This window comes from Magnolia sinica, chromosome 14 (genome assembly GCF_029962835.1).
Source record: "Magnolia sinica isolate HGM2019 chromosome 14, MsV1, whole genome shotgun sequence".
NCBI lineage: Eukaryota > Viridiplantae > Streptophyta > Magnoliopsida > Magnoliales > Magnoliaceae > Magnolia > Magnolia sinica.
In genome coordinates, this window is record NC_080586.1 from 12269678 (window position 1) to 12295575 (window position 25898).

Genomic DNA, 25898 nt, shown 5'->3' on the forward strand with positions numbered 1-25898 from the left:
TAAAACATTAGCTGGGCATTGCATTGATAGATATTACAAGTACTACAAGAATGTTAATTTCTAAATTACCTAATCCTGTCATAAGTTAAAACTAGGTACATATAAAGCTACCAATCTACTCGTTAGTGATGGCAAGACGATTGGGGGCCATATGTCAGTCATAGGTTCAAGCCGCTCAAACGAGAGGGTGTTTGAGGGCTCAGAGCCTTGTCAACAGCCCAAAAATCAGTTACAACACATGAACAATAGCATCCTTGACCATAGATTTAGCACAAGAATACTCTTTTTTTGTCTGACTTATGGGGCCTAATTGGGAATATTGGTCAGTTGCATCTCCCCATGAATAGACCCATCAGACCAATAGTATGGCCGCACTGGTCGAAACCCAAGGTTCAAGCATCTTGTGCACATCCCTGGTGTAAGGATCATATAGTTCCTCTCCAACTCAACCTGCCGATTGCAAGTCAACCGGTTCCATGATCAGCCGAGGTCTTCGCCTTCTCTTGCCTTCAGGGGTACACCTGACAACACTACTCTTCCCAATCTTGACAGAGAGCTTGCCATTTGGTGGTGAGGATTTTCCAGGTGATGTGGAACTGACCACCGGGAGCTTTTCTACAGGTGGTTTGTTCTCCTGACCTTTAAAGCACCCTTTCCTCGAAGGAGATTTTACACGCTTCTTTGATGAACGGAATGGCATTTCACCTCGTCTTTTTTCATGGTCAAGGAGCTGGACACGGAATGGATTTGCTGCTGTATAACATACGGACTCTCTGCCTGATTCTCTTCTATCCAGGGCAATGTTTCCATTGTTGACCTGAAAACACAAAAATGAATGTAAACTACAGTTCATACATTTGATCAGAATTGTGCAAGCATCGCTAGGCATCTGTTCACTGTTGCTTTCCCCTTGTGCCATCAAATGGTGATCTAGACCCATTCACCTGGCAACCCCACATGGATCGTTTGAAATGTGGACCATTGTTTCTCCCATCCTTCCATAGGGAGAGTGAAGCGCTCTGGCCAGTAGGTGTTCTGCAACAAGGCTAATCCGCAATGGGGCTACTATATGGTCTGGATCACCGCATGGCAAGGGAAGAGACAAGCAACGAGTAGGAAGCAGCAGGGTGAGCAATACTAGCAACAAAAGCCTCATTTGTTAATGCAAGAGAACTCCATGTGAAAATGTGAAAAAGCAGCTCCCATGAGAGGTTTTCTTTCAAGCATTTGGGGGTTGCTATATTTGTGTTAAGTGGAATGGCCATTGGACTCAATTCGGCACATTGAGCACACTCATATTTTGAGCTGGTTTGACAAACTTACCCGATTCACCCAATGCAGAAAGGAATATTACAAACTTTCCAAACAAAACCCAATTTAAAATTCATAATCAGTACATTTTAAACAGGGTCCACTGGGTATTTGTGCACTATCAAAACAGAGCCTTAACCAAGGGAATCACCAGTTGAAGCATTGCAGAGAAAGTCCTTGCGACATCATGCTTTGCTTGGCCACCAACAACATCCACAAAGGACATGCACCCTCCATCGTCTGCTTCCAAGCATAGCTTGTCAAGTATTCTCTCACCATAAGCATGAATATCAAAAGGCGGGCGTGAATCCTGCCAGAAGCACAATCTCCATGAAATACAGATGCTTAAATCTTCTACTTTTATTGGTTTAGTATGAGAATCAAAGTATGGCTTCAATGAGACAAAAACCATGAAATTTACTTGTTCTTCCAAGGTGTTTTCGATTCTCTGCTTCCATGTTGAAACTCGGGCTGCCAATTCTGTTTGCTTCTCAGTTTCAGCTATGCTTGCAAGGAGGGCATCCTGTGTGAATCAAGGAATATAGGTCACCAGGCTAGCAACAAAAAGTAAATCTCAAGATAGACCGATATCACACATGATGCAACACAACGAGGCACATCCAATGCACATTATGACAGGCAAAGATGGTGTATGCTTGATTCTCAATGGACAGTATACATGTAGAATATACCAAGAACAACCGATGAGAAAATAAGAAGAATCCACTCATCACAGGGGCCACAGCAATGACAACCTCCAAATTGGTTTGCAAGTAAATGCGTCCAAACCAATGCATAGATAGATGTGATTTTCACACCACGTGTCCTTCATGGTGGGTCCGACAACTCCAACCTGTTGAAGTTGGATTTAACACACACATGACATGTAGGATGCAAAGCACTAGTTGGACAATAACAGTATCATCCAATTGGCAACATAACCCCAAAAGCTATCTAATTCAGGCAGTTGGAACATGATACCATAGATCTGAATATTGGTATCGTATCGGCCAACACAGTTGTATTATATTCGTATTGGCACGAGACAATACGTGATATGGGGCCATATCAGCCCGATATGAACCCGTATCGGCCAATACAAGGCGTATTGACCCCTATACGGGGCTGATATAGGCCGCCCATAAAAGCCCAATTTTAAATTATTATTTTTTTCTCAAATTTTACTCACATCTCCTCTTCTTTTTTCATTTAAACCATGGAGGAAGCTTAAAAACTCATTTTAGGCTAGATATATACCTATTTTGGAATCAAAACAAATTATTTAAATGGGATTCGACGAATCAAAGCAAAGTGGACCATTATGGGAAAAATCAAAAAGAAGAGTACACATTCACTTTCTTTTTTATATTTTCATCTTCTTTTTGTTGCATTTCAATGTAATGGGCCCTAATTCACCAAATCATGCTCGATTTGTATTCAATTAGGGCCCATTAAGTTGACCTTCAACAAGTCAAAGCGACAAACAATATCCTCATTAAAGAATGGTCCGATGCACTATCATATGCATGTCCAAAATAAAATAATGATAGATCCTTGAATATCTTATTATTCTATTTTTTTCTGATATTTTCTTAATTCTTTAGCTAAAGAAAAAAAAAATCAATATCAATGACCGACACCTATATCATATTGTTTTTTCTGATATTTTCTATTTTCATTTTCTTTTTTAAGGTTAGGAAAGAGAACGTATTTTGGTAGATTCAATTACAACAAAAATGCACCGAATTCTTGATTTTTTTTTAGCAGTTATGAATTCTTGAATTTGTGGTCTGAAGTTCCTGATGAAAACAAATTTTTAGGGTTGTTCAAATCCAAGGAAAATGTTTATAATTTTTGTTTGATGTTGGTAGTTTTTAGCCCATAACCAACTCTAAATAATCGATCCATTGATTGGGTTTGCTCTAAATGATTTGAATTCTCTCAACAACACGGATATGAACCTATGCGACATAGATAATCTGACTTCTTACTCACAGCAGCACCTAGGTGGAGAAGGATCAAGTGCAGCTCATGCTTCATAATCTCAGCCAGAGTTAGTTTTTTTTTTTTCTAATGACCCCCAGGGTTTTCCCGCCCCTTTTGAATGCGAGACTATTCCTTGCGGATGCACACAATCACCCGCAAACCATGTGCATCGGGTAAAGCATAGGGAGGGGAATCGAAACTGCGTCTATTGGGAGCAAACCCACAATGCTAGCCGTTCGCTCAAAAACCCCAAGCAGGTCTCAGCCACAGTAAGTTGATGATGATAATGGCCATTAGGTACAGGCACAGCCATAGGGAGCTATAGGCACTAGCACTAATGCTCTCACAGTGATAATGGTTGATGATGATGGTGTTATTGGCATCCGTGCACATGATACAAAAATATAGGGTGACGTTGATGGTGATTGGGAGCAGACAGTGCGGATCAGGATGGTACAGAAGATGAATACCATATCCCAACCCCATGTAAAATTGGCATAAGCAGTGGTAGTGCACCGAGATAGAGAAGCCGTCGCCAACTGAGCAGATGGCAGATGGGCATGTAGTTATCTACAAGGGTATGGAGGAGCATATGGCTATGTTCCTTATGGATTTGGAGCCTACCTCAGGAGCAGTGGCATTGACAGCAGTAACGGCCAAGAGTGGAATATGGAAGCCTCTCAATCTCATTCTCAATATCAAGGTGAAGGCGGGAGCAACATTGGCTACATTGATATGTTCTTTAGATATGGATAGGGAGGGAAATACCCTTACCCACATCGTAGCGATAGAGAGGGAGGCGCGGATGGATTTCAACTAGCACTCAACTCCCTTCAATATTGGTCAACTGTGTATGAATATATGCAACTGTCTTAATCTCTACATATTTTGGACTTGTGTAATCATGCTAGCCTGCCTAGGTTGTGTAAACTGCAATTTGCAATATACATTGTTTGTCATTCTGTTTAAATGCATCTACATTTTGCAGTTTTGTGCAAGCACTATACATATGAACTTGTACAAGTGTAATGTCTATGAATCTAAGGTTCTCCCAATTTGTGTTAGATTTGCTTATTTATGTGTTTTTCTTTCTTTCTAAATTTTTCATATTTTCCCATATTTCTCATATTTTTAATTTTTTTCCTGTTCTTTTCTGTTGTTTTTTTTTTTTCACCTAGCTTTCCTATATCGCACGAGTGTATCAGTATTGGGGTTACAACTAGGACCAGTACCCAAAAGAGTCGCAAATGAAACCAATATTTATTGCATTCGCATGTCTCTCAACAACTTAAAAAATCATATTTTTGTAATTGTTCAAATGTAAAAGAATTTCAAAGATAAATAACAAGAACAATAATAGTAAGATACTATGGTTTTAAATATCCTCTATGATACAACCATATCGTATTTGTGTCAGCCCTCGTCGATAAGCAATACGGGGGTCAAGCAGTCCGTTTCCACCAAAAAAGGGGTCTAATCGGCCCATATTAGCCGATACAGGCCTTATCAATGCCAATATGGAGCTGCTACGACCATAGTAGCCCCATTTTAAAGAAAAAAATCCAAATTCTCTCTAGTTCTTTGCTCGTTTCTTCATTTCAACCACAAGGAAGCTTAAAACTCATTTTATGCTAGATCTAGGCCAATTTTGGGATCAAAACACAAGATTTGAGTGAGATTCGATGAACCGAAGAGGTATGAACCATTTTGAAAAAAAATTAAAGGGGAAAACTATGACTTTAATTCTTTTTCTTTTCCTTTCTTTTCTTTTTATTTTTATTTTTGTGTTACTTCTTTGTGTGTGTGTGTGTGTGTTTCTTTTTGTTGTATTTCAATACAACAGGCTCTGATTTATCAAATCATACTTGATTTGTGTTCAATTAGGAGACTGTTTGGTTAATTTTCACCAAGTCAATCCGACAGACTACATTCTTATCAAAGAATGGTCTAATGCACCATTGAATACAAGTTCAAAAACATTAAAATGGTAGATTCAGGTGTTTTACAGTTTTTTTTCCTATTCTCCTGATAATTTTTCAAAAAAAATTGGGCCAAAAAAAATTCCATCCTATACAGGCCCTTGTTGTCACTTGTCAGATACGGTCAAATTGCCTTGTGCAGTATCATTTTTGAGCCCGGCCAATATACACCCAGCTACTGGTATTCAAAACCTTGATGGTGGTGGTGGTGAACCTAAAAAATCAATCAACATGGCCCAAATTCAAAACAGCAGTGTCCTTATTACATAGCCAGAGAATTGACCAAACTTTTGGTTATCATGACCCTAGCACTAAATTCTATCATTCCATTAAGTTCTTGACTACAGATTGCTAACTCTAATCCAACTACACATTGAGGTGAAGCATATCTAATTGTTTCTCTGTTTGCAGCTTTCAAAACTAAGCTGTATGATATCATATACCTTCATGGATCACTAGGACAACTTGAATTTCATGTAGAAACACGAATCAATGGCTTCCACAACAAAACATAACAACAGATAGTGTAATGCACATAAAATGAATGTAAAAGGTATCCTAGGAAAGTTGTCTTTACAAGATGTGAGCGACAAAGATCTTCCAGGCTTGCTTGTGAATTCGGATCCTCCTGTACAAAGGCTCCATTGCAATCAAAACTCACACTATCGTCATTGTGCTGCATCAAGATTGCCCAAAACATTAGAAAAGTGTAACCTAAGTCACCAATACACATAAGATATAGAGAAAATCTGAACAAGGTCAACCTTTTCATGGGGCAAAGGCACTTCTGCATCCATGTAGATATTCTCTGCTTGCTCAAAATCAGGGAGGTCATTCTCAAATTCATGATCCTCATTTCCATCCATGGGGTCATCAAAACCACCATATGTTTCACTTTCCCCCAAAACAAGTGATTGTCTTAGCTGCAAAGAAAATACCCTGTATTACATTTTGAAAAGCCATGAATAGGCATAATGAAACATATTGCTTGCAAATAGACCTTTTCATAAAGTGAAGGGGATTGAGATGCTTGTACTCTTTCACGAGCATGGAGTTGTGCCTCCAATGTTTCAGCAAACTCAGGATTTATGGTACCTTCCAATCTTGCAAGAGGAAATTGTGCAGCTAGAGAATTCTGCTTAGTAGAACTTTTCCGTTGCTTTCCACCAAATTTTCCTGCTTGGGAAAAACAGAGAATTGCCATGCATTTAGAGTGGAGAACAACTTTTTTTATTTAAAAAATTAAAAATTAAAAAGTTGATAAACTTATAATTATAATTTATTTAAAAAAAAAAAAAAGCATCGACAGACCTTTTTTAAATGGTTTTACTTTCAAGTCCCCAGGTTCATGGGGATTCAAAGGCTTCCATGGATCATCATCATCATCTGAATCATCCCTTGGTTCAGAGAATCCACCATCCGGCTCTTCTCCATGATGCATATTATTCTCAGGAAGATCGTGGGCAATATCGGTATCATCCCATACATTATTATTAATCTTGAAGTCATGGTTAATTCCTGGAGTTTGATTCAGATAACCGTGTGGGCTCTTTCCCAGATTTGATTTATGGGCACTTCCTCCAGATCTTGGAGATTGCAGTAAAGTTTTTTGAGCCTTAGACCTTGTTGAACTGCCTCTGTGGGCCATACTGTGCTCCTGGCCAGCATTATTCCCCTTCAAAAAATCATCAACAGCACCCGCATCACATGGATCTAATAGAAGAAAATCCCGGTAAAGATCGCTGGTGGCTAACTGCAATCGTGATGGCATTCATTAAGTGCAGAAAAGAAAAGAAATTGCAGAATACCATTGCCAGGTTTAGAAACCACAATACCAAATATGATTCTAACTCCCCAGCTTCACCAGTAGTGTCTAAACAATCCCCTTCTAGTACAAGTAAATTTGCAGGAGGCTTCACAAAATGGTTAAAAGCTTCATCTTCACCAAACCCATCGTCCAGGCGGGTCTTAGCTTCCACTGTTGATGTAAAGAAATATCAACCAGTCAATAATTCTGTAACTTGAATGAAAGATACAATAAGATGGTTTCAATTGATTTACCTGGTACATCATCCAAACCTAAAAACCTATCGTTCTCTTCATCAACAACTACAGAAGATTCAGTTCCATCTGGGCGGGCAGTGGTTTCCTCTGGTTGATCTTGCCTGTTCAGTAAAAGAAATGAAAATTGAAAAGACAAGGAAGAAAAACGTAATTATGAAAAAAAAAAATCTCAGTTACTAAATAGAAACCTAATGAAAATATGAAAAGCTCTTAAAATGTTGATGTTAGATTATTTGTAGTGTGCATATGCAGAGAGTTATTTCACAGAATGGACCTGATTATTTTTAGCATGAACGAGAGTTGCCAAAACAAGCAAAAGTTTAAGGCAACATAAGCATGTAAAGGCAGAGTATCATCGACGTGAAACGATTCAAGAAAACCTTATGCTGTGCCATTGTATATCTTATCAAGGAAGGTGAAAGCACTCAACACCAAACATTTCCCCAAAAATAAGTATTTTCAGGTCTATGGAGGGTAGTAATAATAAATTGTGCAATGTGATTCATAGACATTCTTACCAATAACAAAAAGATGTTCACATGCCCAGGAATAGTCCTCTAGGCATGGGGCTCTAAAGGTGACAATGGGCAGTCTCCATTCCCCCAGCCCTAAATTAGTTTAAAACCATATTGACTTACACATGGACTATGTAGACAAACATGCACATGTGTTGTTGTCAAAAAATGGGCATGAGGCGTCAGATGTGGGGGGAATGGAATAACAAATATGTCTAGTCTCTACATCATATGAAAACGGTACAAGACAATTGCCATATAAATATTTGTTCATAGAAGCAAATATATAGATAAATTTGTCTACATTAATGGCAACATCATAGAACCATAAAACTAGTTCCAACCAGGAAACAAAAGAAGATAAAGCAGAGTTTGTTCTTCTAACAGGTACGTCAACATGTGGTCAATTTTCAAAGTATTGGTATTGCAACCTTGGGAAATGGAAATATCATGGGAAACATCGGGAAATATCATGTGGGTGTTCACAGTTCCCATTGCCCAACAAGATATGCTAATAGCATATCATACTTGAGATAAAATGGGGGCCTTCCCATTTTCGTCTCACTTATGATTGCAGGCAGAAAAGGGATGAAAACAATAGCTGCCTTAGTGCTGGTTTCATATACCGCACACCACAAACATCAAGCATACCATGAAGCCCCTCAACCAAAATTTGGAGGCATAAAGAACTACCTAATTATTAAGATCCTCAACAACAGCTATTCTAAAGTGTCTTAGAATGCTTAGTAACTAGAACCGTTAGCTACAAAATCAGCCACTCACAATGCTGGAACATATAATATCACTGCATTTCAAGTTTCGCAAAAAGAAAACCTAAGGTTTGCATAACCAATGGAACCATATGCTGTTAAGTGTTGAGGACCTGTTTAGATATGCACAAAAAAAACTGAAGAATGGACTGCATACTAACACAACTAGAATCAAAGAACAAAGTCTAACTACAAAATCATGAAGCAATGTACCAGAAATTTATAGCATATGAATATACAATCACCAAACAATGCCTGCATGGGATGCGTAGCACACAACCTCAAAATACTTTCTCGAAATCAATACACCTAAGAACCAAAGCTCTTGTCATCTTGTGCTTGATTTCATATAAGGCCTTTTTTTTAATCCACTCGAATGAACCGGCCTTCATGCCCTCAGTAGTAAGTGCCATAACAGAGCTGAAGTTCCTAATGTACCTCTTGTAGATCGCAGCTAAGACATGGAAGCTATAAACTTAATGAATATTCGTCAAAGAGGCCAATCAACTATTGCTTGAAACCTTTCTAGGTCACCCTCAAACTACATTTGCAAACACAGGAAACCCCAGAAAAATCGCACTAGGACTCGTAAAATTGCACTTCTTAAAATTGATGAAGAGCTTTTCTTTTCATAAAACTCATCACCTGTTGAAGATATCTAATATGACCCTCATGCAAACAGCTATAGACAAGGATGTCATTAAAATAGAGAATGAAAAACTTGCCTACAAAAGGCCAGAGGATTTGCATCATAACACGTTTCATAACTAGTCACTCATACAACCCATCCTTTGGCTTAAACTTAGTCTTTCATTCATCACATGAGTGAATCCTGACCTAATGATAGTCGCGCCTCAAGTTCGTGTATGAAAGATCACAGCAATCATCATCATGTCCAACATATCTTATTGATGGCATGATTGTCAACACATTCTCCAATTGTGTCATTCTTCAATGTCAACAAGACAAGTACAGCGCATGGTCTAAGGGTCACAGACATAATGACTTTTACTAATAAGCCTTGCGCATGTCGACAAAGCTCAGCGCACTCCACTGAATGCAAGTAATATACCCGTTAGATTGGGCAAAGGACCTAGGCATGTCCTTAAATTGCTAGCTAGGGGACTTTGTGAAGTACTTCCATAGCTGCCTTAAATGGCTCGCAAAGTGGAAGGTCAACGCAAAAGAAATCTTGTACCTTGGGCAAGCCACTTAGTGGTTGGGTGTAAGTGAAGCTTAATCTCCCAGCACCTAACCTCAAGATGGAAGTGGTTTTAGAAGACAGTCTCTGTTTCCGACAAACCCAAGGTTAGCCACCAGAGGTAACAAAGGTGGAAAAACCAAACCGCTCACCCCCTTACTAGTTACATTGGACAATGCGGCACTTAGCACTAGATCAATGTTGTGTTGTTGTTGTGCAAGGATGGCAATTCATCTGGAGTCAAATCCTAAAATTGGGATAGGATGTCATGAACTCTGGGTGAGTAGGAGACTTTTCAATAGGCTTTGGCCTACACTCTCACCATCAAAGCAAACATTACTCCTTGACCTCAACTATCTTCCACAAATTATGTCACACCAAATGCTGATGAAGACACCTTTTTCTCTCTAGGTTCGTCATCCCTCATTGCATAGAGAGGGATACACTTACCCCCATATGTAAAGGTATATATATTCTTGTGCCTTGAATCCAATGTGTGTCATAATGATAACGATGGGCATAACAGTCCCCACCATTACTGTTGCGTGTAACAGTTATTACGGCTGTAGCGTAACAATTTTTAAAAAAAAATCCCCCAGGGGGAGATCATAAATTTTTAGAGGATTCCAAATATCTATTCTTTTGTAGATTTGAACATGTTTATGATAGTGTAGAGTCCACTCTTTGGTAAGAATTCTATCTTAACCTGTTTGATGATTTTACTAACCTAAAAGGCTTATATTGATCCCAAATTGGCCCACAATTAGTGCAAGTTATAGCACTCATCCCATAATGCACATCCCTAAGCATTGGACATCGTTCCCCAAAAGGAATTTTAAGAAAACATTGAAATTAAATTAAGATGAATAATGTCGCCGATTTAGGGGGTCACTCGAATGCCCTCAAATAGTCCCAAAAATTCTAGTGTATGTATGGCATTCATCCCACTAATGCATTTCCCTGAGCATTTGGCATCACTCCCATCAAGTGATTATAAGAAAAAATTAAACTAAAATTAAATTTAGATAAATAGTGTCACCGATTCGGGGGGACACTCAAATGCCCACTAATCGCCAATCGGCCCCAAATTCATGCAAACTATGACACCCATCCTGCTAATGTATATCCCTAACCATTTAACATCATTTCCCAACTAGGTTTTTTTAAAAATTAAAAATTTAAAAAAAAAAAAAAAAAAAAAACTAAATTAAATTCGGATGAATAGTGTCAAACCAATTTGGGGCCGATTTGGAGGACCACTCGATGCCCCGAATCGGCCTCAAACTCATGCAATCTATTGACACTCATCCCACTAATGTAATTGGCCAAAATTATGCTTATTTCATCATCCAACTATCGGATCGGTGGACAATTATTGGATGCTAAAGGAAAAAAATATCCAACAATCCTATTTTTGAAAAAAAAAAAAAAAGGGTGTTCGTAAAACAACGGTTAGATACATGGGCCATTAGCTTACATGATATCAAATTAATTTCTTGTGGGGGGAGGGCCCACTACAGTAGCTTGCTGTTGGACCCTCAAGTGTTACCCTTACATTGCATTCTTGCAGGGGCCTGGCACACTCGTATGACTAAAATAAATAAATAAATAAAATCAGCAGTTAGGAATTAGGATCATCCAAACAATTTAATTTTGAAATTGTGACTTAGCACCAACAAGTCTCATAATTTAATTGATTAATTTTGAGTTAATATATGACATGCATACAATTTTCTGAGTGCAAGTGTATCAAGCGTCATAAGCCTATAGAAAATCATATACGGAAAAAAAAATGAGGTGGTCTCAAGTCAAACCGGTTGGACCACAGGGTACAATCCACCCAACAAATAACTACCAACTGGTTAAGTGAATGTGAAATCCAGCCTTTCCAACAGACTGGCCCCAAAATGAGGGTCGCCTAGTGCACAAATCATCCATATCTACTCATCAGGTGGACCACACAACAGACAATAATTTTTAACCATTAATAAATAGCAAAATACAAGCGTGATACACTTAATGGGTGGATATATCTTAGTTTTGCAAAAGCAATCCTCGTGATGGGGCCAACCTACTGGATGGATTGGACGTCTCACATGCATAAAAGGTTGGAACTTATTCATTGATGGACTATAGCTTACAGTCCACCTATTTAGACAGATAGATTTTTAAAAAACATGGTTCTAAAGAAGCCACATATGCAGTTGCTCTTCAAAAGGCGTGGAGAGAGAGAGAGAGGGAAGGAGAGAGAGATGCACTTCCAAAGGACCAGAAGAAGAAGAAGAAGAGAAAGAGGGAGAGAGATGCACTTGCAAAGAAGAAAGGAGAAAATAAGAAGAAAAATGTAAGTGTTTTTTTCCAATTTTTTATTTTTTTTTCCTAGAAATCGGTTGTGGTGTTGTTATGCCGTTCTACCATTACGGTGCATTTTTTCAGGGCGGCCTTTTACACACCCGAATCGCATAACAGGTCACACCATTACCTTGCTCGAATATTCAACCTTCCTATCATATAACCATGATCAACCCAAAGAATATGTGTCCTTTATAAGCATAACATCACACCATAAGGTCTATGTATACAACCTAAGAGAGAAGTTTACCAAACATCCCTTGTCCACAGGTAGAGCTGGGCATCGGACCGAGTCATATCGGATTGGGTCCAACTTGATCCGATCCGGATTCTACGGAGTCTGACCTGAACTCGATCCGATCCGGGATCAGATCCAGATCATCTGCCTCGATCCGATCCGATGCGCTGATAGTCTAACCCGAACCGAGTCCGACTCGACAGGGAAAATCGAATCGGATTGGGTTGGGTACAGTTTGGATCGGAAGAGAGAAGTGGGGGATTGATCCAAACCGTCCATCCATTTAAAGAGCTTGTCTTAAGGCTTGAGCCAAAAAATAAGACAGATCTAAAGATCAATTGGACCACACTGCAAAAAACAGTGGGGGATTGATCGTTTACCATTGAAACCTTTCTTCAGATCACAGAAGTTTCGGATCAATATGAAATTTGTTTTTTCACTTTATCCATGTATTTTTAACAGTATTAACAGATTAGATGGAAAATAAACGTTATGGTGGGGCCCATGTAAGTTTGATCTCATTTGAGCCGTTCGTACAATTCAGAGCTCGAGGCGCATACGCGCTCGCCTTTGCACGACACGTATGTACTTGTAGGTTGCGTGTGAGAGCGGATTATGACAGGTGACGTTGAGTAGCTAGACTCCCTAGCCCCTGCTGAAGTGACGTGACCAAGTTCTGTGGGACCCGCCATGATATATGTGTTGGATCCGCACCGTTCATTCATTTGGAAATATCAATTTAGGGCCTGAGCCAAAGAATGAGTCAGATCCAAAGCTCAAATAGACCCCACCACAGAAAATAGTGGAGAAAGTGACGCCCACCATTAAAATTTTCTAAGGCCCATGAAAGTTTTCGATCAAACTGAAATTTGTGTTTTCCCTTCTTTCATGTCTATATTGACTTGCTGTATTAACTTGTGAACACGTTGGATCTCAGATAAACATCATAGTGGACCTTAAGAAGGTTTTAACGGTAGGAGTAACTCTTCCCACTGTTTTCTGTGGTGGGGTCCACTCCAAATCTAGATCTAACTCATTCTTTGTCTCATGGCCTAAAATGATCTCTACAAATTAATGGACGGTGTGGATACAACACATACATCATCGTGGGTCCCACAGAACCTGATGTCTTCACTTCAGCTGTTACTCAACCTGTCATTGTCACTGTCATTACTTACAGTAGCTTGCGTGAGATGCAAGCAAAAATTTGAAGTTATCCCGGATATATGGCGTGTGATATATGTTGAATACGACTTAACCGGATCCCAAAGTTTCCATGCCAGCACTGAGTCATGAACTGGATGAAGAACACAGCGCCTGGTTGGTCTTTCTGATTGCTACCCACTTGGAAAAAGAAAGCAATGCATGTATTGCTTGTGAGTGCACCCAACTTCCATGAACTGGTGCCGCCCTGGCCAACCTCATGCTCACTCACTGAGCTGTTTTTTCTCTGGAGAGAGACACACGGACCAAGGGCCCGGTGCGGTCCGGATCGAATCGGATTGGATCCAAATGGATCGGATTTCACTTCGGTTCGATCGAATTTGCTACCTACCCGAACCCGATTCGATTGTCGTTCGGATCTGACCGATCCTACCCGAACCTGACTGATCCAGGCCATCGGTTCTATTCGAATCGGGTCGGATCAGGTCGGATCTGCCAGATCGGGTCCATTTTGCCCACCTCTATTCACAGGAAAGATGAGTCATCAACCCAAGCTAATTCATATAGCTTGGGGTCCCTCTCTAGCTTGAGCTTCAACTTATCAATGATGCCCTATGGTTGTGAAGCTACACTCATGCTAGTCCCTCCATCTATTATGGTCTTCACAACTCCAAACTTCACATATGTGCAAAAAATGTTGATACAAAAACCAATCTTCTTCATACTTTCTTCGCGCATGGTCTAACATGATATGTTTCCTTTAGGGGGCATCCAAAGGTGACTTGATGCAGGGACATGTGATGGCCTAACCCTAATTGCATGTATAATCAGGTTGAAGATATTCAAATAATAAAATTAATCAACTAATTATTTTCAATAAAGGGGATTAAGCAAATCTCAACACAAAGATGAAATCATTTTGTCAGGATCATACCCATTACCATAAAATCACGTAAACAGTAAAAAGGGAGGACCTAGGGATATAAGGATATCCCAGATCTAGCATAAGTCAGTCCATAGTCAAGTTTGAATCCGATTCTCGTAACTAGTCATCCCTCTTTTCCATTCAAACCAACAGGGAATATCCAGAGAGGAACGAAAGAGATGAAGAAGAGATGGGTTCGAGATGAAAGAAAGTACAGATTCTAAGGCATCAAAGAAACGAAAATGGTTAATTCTTATCTTTTCCTGTACCTCGAAGATCTAGAAAGGAATAAAATCTGAAACCGGGGTGAAATCCTCAATACCCATGAGCCAATCCTGAAACCCTAATCTTGTTGGTAAATGAGGAAGAAAGCATACAAATTCTCATTCATTCACTAATAAAATAGGGTTTCTCACAGTGTATATATAAGCCACGGAAAAAAAAAAAAAAAACAAAAAGTGCACTAAAGCCCTTGAAAATAAGGAAAATAACAAAAAGATACCAAAAATTAAAACACTCGCGCGACAGGATGTGAAATCTGCCCTATGGGCCTGCGGTCATGCCACTCATGCACTTGTAACGCGCCAAAAAATGGGTTTGAATGGACTTGGCTCGGTGTCCATCCACATCAACTCCAATACTCTGTCGGCGACGCCTCCTCCTCCAGTACACTCTAAAGGGTACACCATTAATGTCTGCATTATGACTTGTAATCGTCTACACTTGGTTCTTCACCCTGGTCTGCATAGTCCTCGTTTTTCACATCCTCTTCATCTTGCCATGCCTCCTCTGCCTCAAAATTTCTGGTCCAATGTAGGGCGAGGGAAGGTAATGCGTCCTTCACCCACCACACTTGAAACACGTGTTAGTTGTCCTACCTTGGTTTGAAGCAAATGTCTTACCCTTATTCTCAAAATTTCTTGTGCAAGTTGTTGAATGTGGTTGTTGCCAGTTAGCTGATGTTGGTGTGCATTGGAAACTCATATTGTCATGTTAGCCAAAACTACATCGAGTTATAATTCCAGATAATTAACCATGCAAAGTCAATCTAGTCCACATAGAGTACAACGTCGATGAGTGTTGCCCCTAGCTTGTGAATAGCAATGCCTAATTTTTGCCTTTCTGTATTTCCATTGCCTGCATTGCAATCTGATATAATTCATCTAAAGTTTTCAATTGGACTTCTATCATCTCAGTATGCATGTTCCTTTGGAGCCCTCTATAATAACAAGCTACATGATGCAGTTTTTGTTTCCGCCAAGTCAAACCTCAACAGTTGGATTATCTTGTTGTATGTTTAAAAGCTGACTAAACAACTTAGAATGATAGCAAAAAAAAAAAAACCTCTATTCCATCTTGGCCTTCATCTCCTCCCTTTGAGATGAGTTGAAGGCCATTGCACCACTAGTCTCTCACCAAGACCCACCACTTCAGGATGGCACCTTTAATTTCAATGCTACAATTCGCAATTTTGACGTCCTTGTACAATAGAAATCTTGGAACCACTCGAAATTTCATAGACTCCAACCAGCCACGGAAAACATTAGGGTCTAGATTACCACCATAGTATGCAATTTACACCCTTTCGTGTATGATTAGATCTTTTGTGTGAGACAGTTGGATGGCCTCAAAATAATTCGAATAATCATGATGAAGAGTTGTCCAAGGTCTCCTGCTCATATCTATAATTACAATGTGTCCCTAACATGTGGGGTTCAAGTTATTACCAGGAGCAATCATGTCTAATTCTATTTATCCTTTTGGGGTTAGGTGTTTCTTAGGCAATGGCCATTCACGCGTGGATCAATATTGTCCTTCTTATTTTTCTCCTCCAAAACGGTTATCTAATTGCTCGTCTTACATTGTTCACCCTCCATATTCTCAGATCAGCCATCCATCCAGTGCAACCTTTCAAAAATTTGCTTAAGTACCACCAAAACACTGTTTAAAATAGCATGTAGCATAGAGTTCACCCCTCTGAAACATGAGATGTAAGCTACATAGCGTGTCACGTAAGCTATACGCTACTTCTAGATTTTTAATTAAGGTTGCGCTTGGTTGCATCAATTTCATGATATTGTACACCAAATTAGACATATTAATAATGAAATTTAACAAAATTTCATAATATTTAGTGCAACCAAACGCAACCTAAAGTAATAGGAAAGGGCAACGATTAAGCATAACAGTACAAAAAGAGCAACAAAATTCATGTTACTTATATTATTTTACTAAAGCATTGAAAAATATTTACTATTTTTTTAAAATAGAAAAATATAACAAATCATTAAAAACATTAATTGATTTTAATATCGTAGTGAAAAATAACTTGTAACATGAGCTACATAGCGTGTAGCTAGTCTATGTAGCATGTAGTGGATGCAAATTATCATGTAACATACGCTACATGCGACTTAAGCTATTTTCACGAGATTGTAGCATTAAGGCTAAGCTATGCTACATGGCATAAGTTACACATTACATAGCACCGCTATTTAAAACACTGCCAAAACATCATTCTGGTTTCCTGCAGCCATCCTAGGACTATAAGAAGTCTTGCGTCTCATGGGCAGAAACAGTTGGTATCACTCATGTGAGTTGGATTGGGACACATTTGAGTTAAAGAGGTTGTTTTGGAAATCACAAAGGTGGAGAATTAGACAGGTAAGAGACAATTAAAAGGGAAGTTTGTGGGTTGGACGGTGACAAGCTTCTAGGACAAATTTTTGGGCCGATTATGGACTGGTTTAATGACGGTTAAAGACTTGATTTTGTTTAAAAGTTGTAAGTAGATTGATAAAAGGCCAAGATGGCAGTGATGGGAACTGTTTCAGGTTAGCTTAGAGGCTGTCATTTTGGGCTGGAAGTAGGGACAGGTTCAGGTTCAATGGGGTGAGAATTAGAGGCCATTAGGAGACAAGTTTTGTGTGTAATTGGTATAAGGTGAAGAGCTAAAATGACAAGTAGAACCTAGCTCTAATGCCAAAATAATGCAGCTAGAATAAAAGAGCAAGGAATTATTGCAAAATCATGAAGCTAGGGGTACAGAAATCCATAACATACAATCACCAAAAAAAGCAAAAAATTCATATGCAAGAAGAAACTTGAAGAACCAAAGAGATTGAGCACAACACCAGCAGGCAGCAAACCTTCAGTCTTGCACTAGAGTTCACACAATTATCCCATGTCCAATACTCCTACCATGGAAAAAACAAAGCTATCGAAAACATCGTTCTAATTAGTGTGTGGCTATGAGCCATATTTATGTAGGTGACTACACAATTTCCTTTTCATTTCACAAAACTATACTTTCCAGGGGCAACAAATAAAGCCTTCTAATACAGCTGGACTTTCTAAGATACTGTCGAAATCAAATAAGGAAATATTCATAATAGAGTTTCTAAAATAAAATCATGCATATAAAAAATTAAAAACTACTCAGATAGGAATTCTTGTCACATGTGTGCATACGTATGAAACATGGGCGTCTGGCTGAGGTGCAGTTGCATCACACACCATTCCACTGTTTTTGGAGCCAGACAGAAAAATGGAAAGTCCATTAATCGGTCTGCTTTCCTTCCCAAAATCAATATCCAAAACAGTTCAACCAGGGAATTATTCAAATAAATGGTTGGAATCCTTCTATACACTTGCACCTAATCGAATATGAAACAAAAAAAAAAAAAAAAAAGAAACAGAACAACAGTCAGAATTCAAACCTCTTCTGAGAAATGAACTCCAAAGCATGCAAAACCAAAGAATATAGATATTCCACTTTCCGACTATACACCTGAATCGAACCTTGAATAAGCAGAGCAGCTACAAAACAGGAAAACGAAAATTTTCAAAAGAACCCCCTTGACGGAATGAGAAATCATGGAAAAAGCAATGAGAACAAAGGGGATCCGAATAAGAACGGGACCTTCAGCAAAATTCACGGAGGGGTGGCCGTCTTCATCTTCAGCCGTGATTTCTCCGGAACAGATCTTGAGAAGATAGTCTTCGAGGTTCTTGGCGAGATCAACGGCCCAGTTCGATTCAGGGTCGCGATTGGGCTGCAGGATGTGGAAGCTAGCGCCGCTGGCGCTGCCGTGCTCTTCTTTGTCTGTCATCTTTGGTGGGACGGCTGCCGATGCGATTCCATGGACTGTTAGTTGAATGCCATTTCTGAAAGAAACCCTAGATATGGAATGGAGAATGAGAAAGAGAGAGCTGGAATTGGGCAATTAGGGTTTTGAAAATGGAACCCTAGAAAAATGCGGGAGAGAGACAGGGAGATATGGTTGAAATGGGGCTGGGAGAGAGAGAGGGAGAGAGAGAGAGAGAGAGAGAGAGAGAGATGGTGGCGGCGAACGGATGAGGAAGGAGACAGAGCGTTTGAAACTTTTCGCTGACCGTTTTCCCGCTCGCTCTATCTTTTCCTCTTCTTTTTTTTCAAAACCGAGTATTTTAAAAGGGAGCTTTCATGCTCTAGCAGACAGTGATGGATGATACGCCGGCACGTAATAGTTACTTAGAAATGGTATACTTGTCATATGAGTAATTCTTAAGCTATCCAGATTATGGGTTACAGTTTAGATTTTTCATGAACCAAAAAATACTCTTATTTGATTATCTGAGGATCCGATGGGTGGAGATATATTGGACGGTTAACAATTAAGCTATCCAATGGCTCTATTTCAACAAAACTATGTCCTAGAATCAGTAGTTATGACTATTCTATCAAGCTAATTTTAGGCGTTTGGCTTATGAACAGTGTAATCTACAATTTAATCGTTTTAATTTTAGTTCATTTATACCCACGTATACAATTTCTGAGTGCATGCATATCAAGTGTCAGGGATTGCCGGAGTATCAAAGTGACTGTAACTCTTCGGATGGTTTATCACCATTTGTAAAGCGGTGTTGACTCATCACACGCAGTACTTACGAACGGCTATCAAAACGATCCAAATTGCTAGGCACGATGGGGATAGAGCATGTCAGTAAAATTACTCCGATAAATCCCAATCATCCAATTGATGGCTATCAAATGGATGGTTAAACAAAAATAATGAATGGTCCTAAAATCTCCATCGGAAAATCAATAGAAAGTGTAATTTTTATTTTAGTAATATTATGGCATGCTTGCAATTAAAGAGAACGGTTTTTTTATGATAGTGGTGAACTAACACAGGAGCCACCTGACAACAGTATTTATTTTCTGGATCTGCTTCATTTTTTTATTATCCTCTAAAATGAGCTTTCAAAATGGATGGACGGTGTGGATGTAAGGCACGTACATCACAATGGGGCCCACAGTTGGGGATGCACCGACCTCGGTGGATCCGGGCATCCATCCAAACCGCGCCGATGACAAAGATGATAACGCGCCCACACTACATTACTCTTCCGAATATTTTGGTGGATTCTCTGGGGATGCGCGTGAGTAGACATTGAACCTGTGAAATTCAGCACATGTGACAAAATGGCACATGTGGAAAGATCCAGTCCAATCATTAGATAGGGTTAACCTGAAAGCTTCCTTTCCTGTAAATCAGGCCAGTAGAATATTCAAGTGGACAACGCCGACGTGTGAAAACAACGGACGGCAGGGAAAAAAACTAACAATGGCCTGAATTTAGCTTATGCACGTGGCAATTGATCAGTGGACAGCCCTACCATTGCAAGATAGCACGTTCATGTTGAATCTAAGGGCCAGTTTGGCCGGGTGATTGAAATGTATTAGGGTAGAAGGGAGGTAATGATGACTGTGTCAGTGAATTTTTGGCAATCCATGAAATTGGTGTATCCCATGGCCAGAATACCAGCCTGTTTGGGATGGCTGGCGTATCCAAGGATGGCAAACACCTATCCCGTTTAGCCCGGCGTGGAATTGCATGCAATCCCATGGAGCCGTGACGGATGTGTGTTTGGGCATGATATTTGTGTAGTTGGGATGGGATTCAAAATTGAAGCACGCTACAAACTTCTCAAGCCAGACAGTTCGTCTGGACAATGCTCTGTGGGGCCCACTATGATGTATTTGTCTCATCCACGCCTTTCATCGCGGCACGCAGTTGATATATATACATATTCCAGAAAATGGACCGTCTCCATATCTCCAGTGGACCACATCGAAGGAACGTGCAGTGACTATCAATGAAACTCATTGCTACAATGCCCAGGCCAGACAGCCCGTTCGGGCAGGGCTTTGTGGGGCTTACTTTTATGTATTTGTCTCATCCATGCCGTTCATCGCGCCATTGGAATGATGTGTCTACATATTCCAGAAAATGAAGAAGGTCCATATCTCGAGTGGACCACAGTGAAGGAATATGCAGTGATAACAATTACCGTTGAAGCCATTCAATTGGCCACCGTTATTTCCTTTATTACCATCCACAAGAGCAGTGGACCACACCCTCATATGAGGTGTATTCAATCAAAATCATCCTCATGTGGGACATGACCACGGTGGACCGCACCATATGACAGTGGTGTGATAAAGAAATAACAACTGAATATGAAGTAGAAGATAATGAAAACAATTCTACACAGCTCATATGGTTGATGCCATCACAACTCATATATAACAAAGAGACAAAAATAATAAGTAATAATTTCCAATATACAATACCAGTAATAACTAGAATTTAAAAGTAACAATCAACGCAAGAAAAAGAACCACAGCGGCAACCAGAAGTGCACAGAATCTCTCTTCATCTAATGGGGCAGGATCATCAGTCGACATAGACCTCGAAACCATGACTTGGGTCATCTGGGTCGTTTGTTGGATAGACGAAGTCGAAGAATGGTGGATGTCCACATCATCAGAATGCGACAAGCTGATCCGCAGGAGATTCTGTGTGAGATCTCGACTGTGCACTGGCCTTACTGAAGTGACTGTCCTAACATGCAACAACTTCCTTCCAGTTCTTGAAGGCTTGATGTCTCCCTTCACTAAATCTCTCCACCTCCAATATAGCATCGTCCTATGTCAGATATATACCTGACCGACATCCCACCATGATAACATAGTACTTCTCCTTTGCCATCTGCTATGACATTGAGGGAATTGGCATGAGAACCGTGTTTTGGAATAGGATCGTGAAATAGAAAACATGCATTATTGTTGTAAGTACAAAATACCTTACTAAATTTTATTTTATTTTTATAGTTGTAAGTATGTAGCCTTTCTTCAATCGAAGTGTGTGGTCCTATCTGTCTTAATGTGCATAATGCAAGCATGTGATTACATATATGAAATATGTTAAATAGCAAAAGGTTGTCATCATCGTAAAAGTCACAATGGTATACACTACGTATACCACATATATCAATCCCAAAATAATAAAAAAGAAAAAAAAAATCATCATGTCTAGCAAAGTTATTACATGCCCGGATAAGAAACAGAAAAATAGAACCAGGGACCACACCTTATCAGATAGACCTAACACCTCCATCACCAAAGTTATCACAAAGCGTTTTCTTCAACCACTCCACACGGTGCTGAGGTCGAAGACTGACAAAGAACGATGCCAGCTTTTCGTCCCTACTCAAGAGTTGACCAACTTCAATAAACTTTAAGTTGGTCAAGCCTTACACCTCCTCCAGTACATTAACTACTTTGCTAGTGCGATTCGTACCTTTATCGAGGCCAAAATCACACATAGCCTCTGCAAAGATATGGAGAGAGGAGTCAAGAACATCAAGGGGACGAGGAGAGTGCGATCATTTCCTTATTGTGGTCCCACCTCGGCTACCATCAGAATCAGCTGTGCGAGTAGGAGTGCCACGGGAGCCGTAATGTTCCATCAAAGGACTGTCTGACGAAAATGGAATGGTCCCTATGGAGTTTGATACATGATCCTCTGAGAGGTCAATCATATTGTCGATATCACCTTAGTGCCATGAAAGACCCCCACTTTAAGGAATAAACATATTTCATTTCTCATTTGATCTTGGTTGTCCATTTGTTATGGATCCAAGATCCTTAAAATCACCTTAGTGGCATTTTTTTACTACATAACTTGAAATGTGATTAACTCATTGGGATAAATTGAAAAAATAAATACCAGCGTGATTTAAATTTTTTTTTTTTTTTTTTAAAAAAACGGAAAGAACCTTTATAGTCCAAAATAAATATTTTTAATGGTGGATACCTCTTGACAGGCTGCAAATAGTAACCATCATCCAGGCTACAGATGCAACAAGAAGAAAGAGCAGAATTTGCAATCCAATGAATCGACATATGCGATCTACCGAAATAACTCTCAAAGAGGTAAACAGAATTCATGAACAGCAATACACAGAAAACCCAAATAATCAAAATCCACAAATTTATTCAGAGAACCCAAAACCCCCAAGATCATGATATTGCATAGAATGTAAGAAACAGATTTCAAGACCCCCAAATATGCGAAATATCAGAAAACCCAAACTGTAATACTCCTACAGAAAGATTAAAGCATATGGAGAAAAAAAACAGCATATATGAAGTGTGATACAGACATCCGACATGCACACCTCCATCACAAAAACCAGAAGCCATGACATTCAACAAAACATCACAAATGCATCTCGGAGGCCCATGTCCTAGTGATAACGGGTACATCACAAGCATGAAAAACCCCCACTTGCCCTCTCAGAAACCACAAAAATATACGTATACAGAACATGCAGGACCACTCGACAGTACACCAGGGCATTTCATGCCGGGAGCAATGAAGAAGACCTACCTCAGCCCTCAGACCGTCCGTCAACTCGTGATGGCAGCGACCAGTGGATTAAAAGGGCCATCGTGACCTGAAGACAGCCCTTATAATGGGATTTCGCGCCAAAACCCTCCTCCTGCCATGAATCCCGCCAGCATGAAACCATCTCCAATCCCATCACGCAGTCCGTACGATGGACTACGGACAGGTATGGGATGGGCTCAAGAAGAGATCGGTAGCAGCGAGAAAACCAGAGCGGGATTTAGGAATCCCTCATCTGATCCATCGATATCCAACGATCTACCATATCCCCCTAAATCCCTCGCCGCCCAAATAGGCTAGCATACGGGCGACAGTGGATTTGATAATCCAATCCCGCGGAATCCGTCTTAATATGCCTGTCCAAACGGCCCCTAAAGTGGTAGATGGACTGGATCATGCATGTGGATTTCAAAATATGGCAACTCAAATCATTGTCCACTTGGATAATGATGGGCGAGATGGTTGATGTTTACACAATTTAATCAAACGGGAGGAACCCGAGGTATATGTGTTAGCGAGGGCTTAATTGTTAAATCATTTTAATAGCTATTCAAATTCTAGGTTTCAATGCGTTTGATTAATTGACGGATTCGATTCTAATTCGAATGGGTGAGTGAATTCCAACCTATCTCGTGAATTCCAACCTATCTCATACTTATACGATCAAGATAGAGAATATGATTGTTATGATTATCGTGATTGCTATAATTGCCATGATTGATGAATTGATTATAGTGTTATTTAATTGTAATTCTTGTGGTATGATTTATATTCCTAATAATTGTTAATATAAATTTTGTATGTGATATGTCAAGCATTGATAACCAAAATCTATGATTTTCTCTCAGTGAGATGTATATATTGGTTACCCAAAGCAAATCATAGGCATTAAGTATACATTAAATGCATTCATAGCGATCTTACGTTGATTCCTTGAGGCATGTTCTATATGACTGCATGCACACCTCATGCTCGAGTTTCTAGGGGATCTCCCTGAATGGTTCTTCTAACGCCCTGATTCCTAAAACCCAAATATACTGTTCGTTTTCCAAAAACTCAAGTGTTAACCTTTAAGATATTCTAAATTTCAAGTGCATTTTTTTTCTTTTATCAGAGTTAGTAATCTAGCGGAATAGAAACAAATCAAGTATAAGAGCAAGTTCAAATATACATAACCAATTATTCGAGTGGTTGCCCGAAAACATATACAAACCAATATCTTAAGATTTTACAATACATGACAGTACAAATTGATTATAAATGAAATCAGGAACAGAGAGTCGCAAGATTATCTAACTTGTCGTATTCCACATGAACACCAGCATGAGTATCATCAGCGTCTCCTACACACTGAATATGTTTTGATAGCGTCAATGGCTATCGCAGTGAGGTATAACCCCCAATATTTATCGTATCATCAAAATAATTAAGCATAGTTTTCAGGAACAGTATACAATGAATATTTCATAATGATCATCATAATAAAAAGAAAAAGTTTATTAAATACGCATATATTAAATAAATTTCACCAAAATACTCTTGTTTAAACGCATGGATACATGCACATGCTCACAGACCTGAGGATGCACATCCAGCTGGCAAAAAGGTCGCCCAAGGAAAACTAGCCACCTAGAAAAGTACTTAAAAGTACGCCCTAAGGAGGACTAGCTACCCGAAAAAGTACATAAAGGTACGCCCTAAGGAGGACTTAAAACCCAAAAAAGTCTATGTGAAAAGGACAGCTCATAGTGGTAAGAATGCACATGATATTAACTTAGGATCACCCGGTAAAATATTCTATGGTACAACCCATAATGACCCAAGAAACTCCGTGTCTTACATCGACCATCAGGTAAAGTCCGAATGCCATGAAAATGCATGATTAGCCCAACCATTATTATTTCAATTTCAAACAACCATTTTTAGAAAGCTCAAAGGTCACTGTGGGGGATTTGTCATCCATCACAGGTCGACAGCTCAGGCATAGTATCTCATTCCACCATCCTTGGCTCATGAGACTAACACATAGAATGTTTAAAGATAACCTATTCAATTAGTGGCCAATCGTAGTCCAACAAGTGGAACTTACCATTGCAAAGTTATATAAAATAATTCATTAAAGCCACATGGGGTAATTATTCCATAAAAGTTGCAAGGGCCAGATATTTCATTTAATGATACGATAAGAATGGATTATTCTCCAAAAGCCACATAGGCACAAATGATCCACAAGGTGATAAGTCCACAATGTAAATTTATTTAATCCATTTCACAGGTGGCCACTAGTTCGAGGATCTCCTGAAACACCAAGTAACCTCAAGTGGCAAATAAGCCACGAACAACATCGATAGCAATTACACATTAAAGGTACTTATCTTAAACTATAATATAAATGTTCGTAATCCATAGCATATTCAGATATATGATTTTAAATCCAATTCATCAATCAATTATAAGGAATCAAAATTAATAAGAGCAATGAACCACACTAAACAATCGATAAGATAAATGAATGAAGATGAATAAACAAGCTAACTATTAAGATGTAGAAAAAACTTGAAGGTAATCCTTAGCTTACGATGTGGATTTATTCCTTACTTGATTAGAGATCACTAAGGAATTCAAAGCACTTGATTTAACCTTGACCGAGTCGAC

At 39.4% G+C, this 25898-nt stretch overlaps 1 protein-coding gene across 1 annotated transcript; it reads right to left on the reverse strand.

Moving 5' to 3' along the window:
- LOC131225539 (condensin-2 complex subunit H2) lies at positions 1-18926 on the reverse strand. The gene is made up of 11 exons (XM_058221076.1): positions 18428-18926; positions 18225-18324; positions 7338-7441; positions 7112-7254; positions 6588-7029; positions 6277-6452; positions 6041-6199; positions 5854-5952; positions 1733-1834; positions 1463-1621; positions 1-817 (listed from the first exon to the last, which is right to left on the reverse strand). Exons 1-11 carry the CDS (start codon positions 18615-18617, stop codon positions 446-448), a joined length of 2046 nt encoding a protein of 681 aa, XP_058077059.1. The 5' UTR covers positions 18618-18926; the 3' UTR covers positions 1-445.
- Between the last annotated feature and the right edge of the window lie 6972 nt (positions 18927-25898).